The sequence below is a fragment of the Pipistrellus hanaki genome (genome assembly GCF_964339955.1).
Source record: "Pipistrellus hanaki genome assembly, chromosome: 14".
Classification (NCBI taxonomy): domain Eukaryota; kingdom Metazoa; phylum Chordata; class Mammalia; order Chiroptera; family Vespertilionidae; genus Pipistrellus; species Pipistrellus hanaki.
In genome coordinates, this window is record NC_140516.1 from 39,429,849 (window position 1) to 39,439,077 (window position 9,229).

Sequence of the window (9,229 nt, forward strand, 5' to 3'; positions counted from 1 at the left end):
CAGACAGACACAGTTCCCCGGCACCCCAGCTCTGGGGCAGGAATGACCAGAGTGCACGCATCTTCTTGGGGCTACCTTTACTGTGCCCAGGGGCAGCTCCGAGAAGGTAACATGGTGGAGAAAGGAGGTAAGAGAAGGGGTCAGGAGTTCGGGTGGGCCCTGCTGGTGGTAGGGCTTCTGCATCCCTCTGGCAGAGTCTGGCGGATGACTCAGTGGAAGCGGTATTTTCTGGCCGGCTTGAGGTTGATGTAGGTGGCCTTCATCTCCTCAGCCTCAGGGTTCCGCACATCTTTGAATCGCTCCCCCTTGGTGCTCACCACCTGGTTGTCGATGTATCGGATCAGCTTTTTGGGGGCCTGTCGGGCAATCAGTCAGTGAGTGGCAGAAGCCAGGAGGTAGTCTCCCCCGCTCCACACCCCCCGCAGCCCTCTCTCTCACCTCCTTGGGAGCCATGGGCCGGTGAATCTTCTGATCCTCTGCACTGTCCACCATCATGTACCTGCCAAAGACGGGCTGGGTGAGGCTCCTGCCCCCCTGGGAAAACCCTTTAAAAGCCCAGCCCAGCCCAGACTCACTTCTGCAGGATGAAGGACTTCAGATCATCCTTTTGGGGGCCTCTGAGGCGCCTGGATAGGTCCTGCAGGGGGGAAAGCCTGGTCTAGACCCTAGGTCACCAATAAGAGGAGCACATGGTGATAGGCCAGGGGTGGGGGCTTAACACTGAGGAGGAATGTAGCGGGGGCTCCATGGGTGAGGGAGGGTATGGCTGAGGATACCTGGTTGGGGCCGTCCCAGGCTGGAGGCTCCTCCTTCCCCTCTACCAGCATCTGCACGGCTTCTTCCAGGTCCCCCCGAGCTTTGGCCAGCACCCACTGGGCCTGCTCCATTGAACAGGCAGGGAACACCTCCAGGAGTACATCCACCCCTGACAGCAGCTCTTCCTCAGCACTGGCTGCCTGTGGGCATAAATGTTGACAAAAGGCAGGACTTCCTCCTTTGCTGCCCCTAACCCCCTCACTGGTACTCTCCTCTACCAACCTCATCTTGAGTATCCCCAGCAGCAGGAGAAGCCCTAGTCTCTTCTTTGAGCTTTTCAGGCCGCTGCAGGGGCTCTGGGGAGATGGGCACGTGACCTTGGACCTCAGAACTCTGTGGTTGCAGGTTCTCTTAAAGAGGCAGAGAGAGCGCCAGGTTTGCCAGATCTTTGGGGAAGGGGGCTGTAAGTCATCCAAGTGCCTGCTCCCCAGACTCACCTTTGTTCCTGGCACCACTCAACTGCACTGAGAGCTTCTGCATCATGTCCCCTATCGTACCCCTGGAAAGACAGTGAGGGTGGTAAGAAGGAAGACAGCTCTGCCTACCCTCCACAATCAGCTAGCACCCCTCCTCTTGGCCCCAGGCAGACCCCACCTTGGGATATGGGCGAAGCCAGGCACATAGGCCTCCATCATCTCAGTGAAAGCCTCCATATCGAAGTTCTCCTCTGATGGACCTGAGGGGCCCAAGTCCTCCAGGACCCCGAGCACATAGGAGAAGATGACCTCATCCAAGCCGCTGCAGGAAGGGGACAAGACAACCGTGGGTAAAGCACTGGATACTCCCACACTCCCATCCATCCCAAGGCTCCAGCCCTCACCTTCATGGGCCCAAGAGCCAGACCTCAAGCCTTGAGGCCAGAGAATATTCCACCCTCCCTCAGAGCTCTGGTTTCCCGTTTGTCCAACTAATGGGACAAGGACAGGATAAGACGTAAGGCAGAACCACACATCATAATCAACCCTCCCCCACCTCAGGGATAGGGCCCAGTGTCCCCATCCCAGTCTTTCCATTGGCCATGGCCCACATGCTGCGACCCGGCCCGAGCTCGATTCTTCTAGGAGAACTGCTTCTACCTGAGGTCAGCCTCTGGGAGGTGCGCCTGGACAAAGGCAACGAGGGCCGCACTGACGATCCTCTCCAGCTCCATTCTCTCTCCTCTTCTGAAAGGACACAGATGTAGGTTTATCAGGCCCTCCTCCTGCCTGCCCCTACCCACTAGGCCCAGGGGCAGCCAGCTCCTCCCTCCTGTCCTGTGGAAACCATTTGTTAGTGCTGCCCACAGCGTCTAGCTCTCAACCCTCCCCCGCACCCCCAACAGAGCCAAGCCCTCTCCCTGCCCATCTCTCCGCCTCCTCCAGCCTGAGACAGGGCGGGTACTGTGGCAGGAGAAGGCTTCCAGAATGGCAGTTCCCCTCACCCCTCCTGATTACCTCTCTCCATCTCCCCTCCCCATTCCCTAGCAGCAGACCCTGACCCTGTGTCAAGAAGACAAGGTCTTGGGGTCACATGCCTCCTGGCTTAGGAATCCCATCACTGAGAGGGCCACTTAGCCCCCAAGTCTAACCACAAGGGGCCAATTGTCCAGCCCCCCAAGGAGCAGGCTTAAGAACTGAGTACAGCCCTCCCCCCCAAGAATGGCCACCCACTTTCTGGCACAAAGGGGCTTTTCTGACTCCAGAGCCCAGATAGAAGGGGTAGTCTTCCATGAATTTTCCTCCCGACCAATCCCTGCCCTTCTAGTGGCTTGGGACTATCTACAAAGGACTTTCCATCTTCCTTTCCAAGGCCTACGGAGCCCTACAAGGCCTGGCCTTTGCCTACCTCTCCAACCTTTCCACTTCCTCCTCACTCCACTCCTCCCACCAGCCTCCTTGCTGTTCCTCAAACTTGCCTAGCTTCTTCCTATCTCTGCAAATATCCACATTCCTCATTCCTTCACCTCCTCCAGGGCTCTGCTCAAATGTTGTCTCTTCAGAGAGACATTCCCTGACTAACCTACCAAAATAGGTAATCCTCATACTCCTTAATCCCTTACCCTGCTTTATCTATACTAATAAAAGAGAAACATGCAAATTGACCATCCCTTTGCTATACCCACTAGCCAATCAAAGTGAGTATTCAAATTAACCCAACAAAGATGAAGGTTAATTTGCATAGCAGCAGAAACGGGAGGGAAGCAGGTGGGGCAGCAGAGAACCCCTATTACTCCGGCTGCAGGAAGCTCTATTTTTTTTAAAAAATAATTTTATTTAAAAATATATTTTATTGATTTTTTACAGAGAGGAAGAGAGAGGGATAGAGAGCCAGAAACATCGATGAGAGAGAAACATCGATCAGCTGCTTCCTGCACACTCCCCACTGGGGATGTGTCTGTAACCAAGGTACATGCCCTTGACCGGAATCGAACCTGGGACCCTTCAGTCTGCAGGCTGACACTCTATCCACTGAGCCAAACCAGTCAGGCGACACCCAAGTCTTTTACTCATCCACCTCAGTTAATGGCATGTCCACACACCAGCTTTTCCTGTCACGCGTATGGGAATTATCCTTGATACATCTAATCAGTCACCATGTCCTAACCATAAATCTCTCCATACATCTACTTCTCTGCATCTTTATTCCCACTCTGCTCCATCTCTTACCTGCAAGAGCTTTCTCAAGAACTTTCCCCTAACAATCTATTCTCCATAAAAATCGCAGTTGCATGATCTTTACCAAAACGTGTTTTTACTGCTTGACTTCCCTTCAGTGGCCATTGACTTGGGGCCTTCCCATGCACCACTGGGTCCCTGGCTTTCTCTCAGTTTGCCAACACCCAGACTCTTCCATGGCAAGGGCCTCTGCAGGAACTGTCTCCTCCGCCGAGGCAGCCTTCCACCTCCACCCCTTCACTCATCTAGTTCCTTCAGGCCTGTTTCAAATTCCCTTCTCAAAGGATGTTGTCCCTGACCCTCTGGAACGGGTTTGGGTCCCTCCACATTACACCCTCATTGAAGACTGCCTTTTCCTCACTTCGCAGCACCTTTCACTCTATTTCAACGGCGCTGAATGTTTCCAGTTGTTTCATAAGGGCAAGGACTGCAAACCTGGCTTATTCATCAATGTCCTCTTAGTATCTCCTGTCAGGTAGACACTCAACAAACACTGCCTGCCTGCTTTTCAGAAACTGAAGCTCAGTGGGTTGAGTGACTTGCCCAAAGTCACATGGCTTGACTGTGGTAGTCAAGACTTAATTCCAGGTCGCCTAATTGAGTGTGTATTTTAGAGGGTAGAAGGATATCAAGACTTCTCGGTGGGTTGGGACAAGCCTACCATCTATGATCTGTTTCCTGGTCCCTGAGTGTAACATAGAGTGGCTGTGACAGCATGGGGGTCACTGTGACAGCAGGACTAAGAAGCCGTAGCCTGCCAGGGGCATGCCTATCTCTTGCTCCAGACCTTAGCGTGGGCCCTGGGGAGGAGGAGCAGCATTCTCAGACCAGGCATGCCAGATCCCCTCCTGCAGCTCCTCCCAAGCAGTCAGTCCCCTAGAGAGACCACATCTACCTTCAGTTACATCAAATCATGGCTCCTGTCAGTTGCCTGGCAACCTCACTGGGCCAAAGGCCCACAGATGCTGCATAAAAGCCCCATTTCTAGGGAAGCAGCTGTCAGGGATGGGTCTGATGCCTCTAGATTTCTATCCAAGGTCTGAGGGCTAGGGAGTTGTTATATGGGAAACTCCTCACTGTGTTCAAAAAATGTCTTCTCCTGAGCTTGTGTCCCAAGGAAACATCCTCCTCCTGTTCTTGAGCTGCCCAAACTCTACCTAGTCTTCAAAGCTTGCCACTTCGTTCTTTCCCCCTTCTCCATCCCCCTAGCCTTCCTCATTTCTCCTCCGTAGTCCCTGAGTCGGGAAGCTGCAGCCTGGGCAGCCAACCTTCTGCAGAGTAAGAACATGATCTCCATAAAACTTTTCAGATTCCGGATGTAGCTCACAGAAGCCCATTACTCCTGGGGGCTCTCAATCGAGATTCACTGATTATTGGAAAAAATGAAATGTGGCTTTTGTCCTGTCATAAGTTCTGTTTAAATACCTTTGATAATGGTAATAATAGCTAGCACTTACTGACTGCTTACAATGTGCCCGGGACTTGTCTAATGCACTTTACATGTATTAACTTACCTAACCCGCACAATAACTCTAAAATATTAGACTAATATTATCCCATTTTACCTAAAAGGAAATGGGGAATTGATAGGTTAAGTAATTTGCCCAAGGTCACAGTGAGTTAATGACAGATTTTACCCAGGCAATAGGGCTCCAGAACCCTCGCTGTTAACCACTACCCTGCACCAAAGCTCACGAGGTAAACTCTCCTATTTCCTGGGCTGGCCCTCTTGCCTACTTCACAGTCTCTGCTCACACCATTCTCCCCATTCATAACATCTCTCCCTCTGCCTCTCATTCTGCAGCCAAATCTGATGGCCCATCCTCTCTGCCCGCTGCTGGCCTGACAGTACCCCCAGAACCAGGCACAGGCCTGGACTCTGCCACAGGACGAATTTAAGTGAGCCTGGGGGAAGGGAGTACCTGGGGGAAGGAGGGCAGTTCCTTTGTGGTGGGGAGGTGCTCAAGGTGCAGGGAGGACAGAGGCCATGTGGGAGGAAGAGTTTTGGACGCCAGTGTGGGATAAGTCCCATGGCACTCAGAGGTCCTGCGTGGAGCCATTCTCTGCTTCTCCCCGCCCCCTCTGGAGCCCGGTTCCTGGGACCCCAGTTCCACATTACAGGCTCCAGAGGACATGGCTGTCCCCTCACCCCCAGTCCGGTCTTAAAGGCGCCAAGGACACCGATGGCACCAGCTATTCCGGCATCCCAAGTCGGGCGGGAACACACACGGGCGGAGGGGGCAGCACAGGAAGTGGGACTACCATGATGGCCGACCCCTGTAGCAGGAGCTCCCCAAACAAACCAGCGAGGTACCCGCAGGACTCCAGAATCGTGGGCGCGAGGGCGTGAGGGCGCGGGGATGCGGTGGCGGCCCTGGGACGACAAGTGACGAGAGAGGCCTGAGCACGCTGGGATGTGCACGGCGAGAGTCAGACACGGGGGGCCAGGGGCGCCGTGGGGGAGCACACAGGACGGGCGCCCTGGGCCGGCGCTCCGCGGCTCCCCTGGCCGGGCCGGGCCGGGGCCGGGGCCGGAGGGGAAATCACCTGCTCCGTCGGGCGCCACCAGTCACTGGTCCCGCGCGGTGCAGCTCTCATCCCGCCGCCCAACCAACGAGATCAAAGGCGGCGCCCAGAGCGGCTCGCTTCCAATGGCGCCGCGGCCACCATGTTTGAGAAGGGCAGGTGCCCGTGAGTGGGCGTGGCTTCGGCTTCCCTTTTCATTGGTCCCGGGGTTTGGACGGGCTCCCGCAGCGGACACGTTTATTGCGGGGACGGAGGCGTTGGACTCGGAGGTGCCGCCAGTGGGTGGAGTCGCAGCACTGACTGGTTGTTTCTTTTCTTTTCTTCTTCTTCTTTTTTTTTTTAATGTATTTTATTTACAGAGAGGAAGGGAGAGAGTTAGGAACATCCTCCACACCCTCCGCTGGGGATGTGCCTGCAACCAAGGTACATGCCCTAGACTGGAATCGAACCCAAGATCTTTCAGTCCGCAGGCCGACCCTCTGTCCCCTGAGCCAAACCCGTCCATGCAGCACTGACTGTTTCGCCGCCTCGTTCCATGTCTTCCACTCAAGCCCCCGTCCAGTGTCTTCCCATCCGCCTTATTTCTTTCCCACAAAGTTTCCGCTTTATAGCTTTCTCCTATTCTCCTCGTGCCCCCCGTCCTTCCATAAGGTTCCCTGGCTGGATCTGGTGGCCCCTTTTCCCAGACCTAATCTTCTTGCCCAAAAATCCCAGTGCCTCTTCCCCTTCGTGATCAGTCCAGGTTCAAGTCCTGTTACCCAGGCAACGCTTAAGTGTTGACTACCCCACCATATCTGTCCCCTTTACATTCCCTTAACAGAAATGTCTCCCCAAGACTGGGCATGGGGGGAGGATACAGGGTCTGGGTCTTGGATTGGGCAGAGGCGCGGGTGGGAAGGTGGTGTTCTGGGTGAGGATGGACCTGAGCTCAGACCCAGGAGGCCTGCAGGCCATGCTCACCGCCAGGGCCTTCATGCCCATGGTGACAGGGCTTCTCATTGAGGACAGGGCACCTGAGCTCCGGGACCCAGCCCCGCCTCAGCTTCCTCTTTCGGTTCCTGCTGCCTACGGTTCCGGGCGCTACCCTGTGGGGAAGCTACCCTGTGGGGAGTTTTCCTCTCAAAAAACCCCCACAGTGGGCCATGAGGGAAAGAGTTCTCTTTAAGAATGAGCTCATTCATCCCCAATCTGCAGGGATGAGCTCCTTTTTCAGGGCTAAGTCCCTTTGTACCGTGCTGAGGACCCAGAGACTGTCCGTTAGAAAGTCCCATCCTCCCCTCTCCCCGAGGGCCTGAGGCAGTACCAGTACCAAAACAGGGACAAAAGGGGAATCACTGCTTCCTTTTCCAGCCCAGTTTCTCACTGCAGCTCCCACCAAAACAGCAAGATGTTGGCTGCTGGAGAGAGGGGGCAGAAATGGGGAGGGAGGGAGGGAGGGAGGAGGGAGGAGGGAGCACATGGGGCCTTGTGCTCCCATAAAACACTGCCGCTGCCAGCCTGGCGCTGCTGGGGTTAATGAGGGGTGTGGTAACAGTCACTTTGAACTCGGGTAGACTGGCCCCAGGGAAGGGAGGGTGGGTGGCTCCACAGCCTCACTGACCATTCTCCCCTTCCCCAACCTCTCCCCCTCCCCGCTGCACCCCGCCTGTTGCACAATACTGATGCTCACTCTTCCCTCCCAGCACCCCCATGACAGGAACTGTCAGTTCTCCTCAGTAGCTGTCCCTCGTTTGGGCCCTGAGACTCCTGTAGCCGTCCCTGACCCTGCCTTTTTCCTTCCCCATCACCTGTTCTTGGATGTGACTAGTTGTCTTCATCAGAAAGAACTTCCTGATCCTTCAGGGAAGGATGATGGGAAAGACCTCTTGGGGTGAACCCCTAAATTCCCAGCTCAAACTGCAGAGAGCGCCAACCCTGTGCAGCAGGGGCCAGGCTCTGGGGCAGAGGACAGAGGGTGGACCGAGGAGAGAGACAAGCACAGACACAAGGACACACACCAACCGTCAGGTGGGGGCTCCAGGGAACACTCGTCCTGCTCAGCATTCCCCAGCTGGCCGGACCTGAAGATGTTTGTTTTTCTCTCAGTCTCTCCCTCCCTGAGATGGGAACAAGCTCCCCCTGGCCTTTGGGTGCAGTGTAAAGCCACACAGGTTGAGAGGACGTAGAGCGATGCTTCCTCTCTCCCCGTTCCCTCTCAAGTGAATTTTGCAGCTGGTGTTTGGGTGCGTGGGTCTCCTTAGCCGATTGGGAGGCTTATGTTTGCGGAATTAGGCATGAAGGGCAGATTTCCCAGACATTAAGAGCAGAGAAAGGACCCAGCTGGTTGGTCTCAAAGGCTGGGAGAGACTCAGAGACTGAGGTGAGGAAGGGGACACTCCGAAGGGGGGGTGCAGGAGGGATGTCCCCACTCTTGCTTGAGGTCAGAAAGGGCTCTCTGGGCAGTGTGCCCAGCCCTCCCACACCTTCCTCCTTTCTCAGAAGAGCCAGGACGGGGCGGGGGCAGGAGTTGGCTGGGGCAGATGGGGCCCTATTTAAGGAGCTCCCTCTGAGAGCATCGCTGCAGATCCAGCCCTGGGAGCGAGAGAGGAGGCTCCATTGGTAAGTGCCACCCCCTTTCTTTCAACTCAAGCAGGGTGAGGGTAGGGTGGCTCCCGAGCCTGTGAGCCTGCTGCCTGGCCTTTCCCTCTTGAGGGATCGGCTGCGGCTCTGCCTTGTGAGTGGCAAGAGTACCCAGCCCTCAGTTTGATGCTCTAGAAAGTGAAAGTGTGTTTCAGGGAAATCGTTCTCCCCCCGTTCTCCTGTCTTTCGGGTACTTCAGATGAGATTTCCGGGGAGCTGGGACTCCTGGGCTGCTGTCTTGGGCATCCACCTGAGGAGCTCCCTTCTGGCTCAGGAAGCCACTTCGTCTCTAGAAAGATGCTGCCCTTCTCAGTAGGTAAGTTCTGACTCTCCTCCCAACCCCTAACCCCTCCAGCTTCACATCTGGTCCCACTAGGAGGAGGAGCACATCTGGGCATGAGACGATGGGACCAACTGGCAGTGCCCACAGAATTCTTGCCTTGGCCCTTAGTTCCCTCCCCTCGTGTCTTACACGCATTCCTTTTGAAACTTAAAGAACCTTTGCCCCTTTCCCTAGCAATGGGCCCTATTTTCAGCTCCAGGCTAGACCCTCCCTGGGATAGTAGGAATCTTGAGGTCCCACGTTCCTTATCTGACCCGTCCTGGGAACTGGG

The 9,229-nt window shown here is 55.3% G+C and overlaps 1 protein-coding gene across 5 annotated transcripts; it reads right to left on the minus strand.

Annotated features, from left to right (window-relative positions):
- Positions 1–62: 62 nt before the first annotated feature.
- CUEDC2 (CUE domain containing 2) lies at positions 63–6,173 on the minus strand. Of its 5 annotated transcripts, none has more exons than XM_084904013.1 (10): positions 6,018–6,173; positions 5,785–5,844; positions 1,893–1,976; positions 1,411–1,554; positions 1,254–1,315; positions 1,039–1,166; positions 777–956; positions 576–637; positions 439–499; positions 63–356 (listed from the first exon to the last, which is right to left on the minus strand). In XM_084904013.1, exons 3-10 carry the CDS (start codon positions 1,964–1,966, stop codon positions 210–212), a joined length of 858 nt encoding a protein of 285 aa, XP_084760139.1. In that variant the 5' UTR covers positions 1,967–1,976; positions 5,785–5,844; positions 6,018–6,173; the 3' UTR covers positions 63–209. The 5 variants fall into 5 exon arrangements, with proteins under 5 accessions (XP_084760139.1, XP_084760137.1, XP_084760138.1 ...); XM_084904011.1 differs by having other exon boundaries at positions 1,893–1,979; XM_084904012.1 differs by having other exon boundaries at positions 1,893–1,979; positions 5,774–5,844.
- Positions 6,174–9,229: the final 3,056 nt, after the last annotated feature.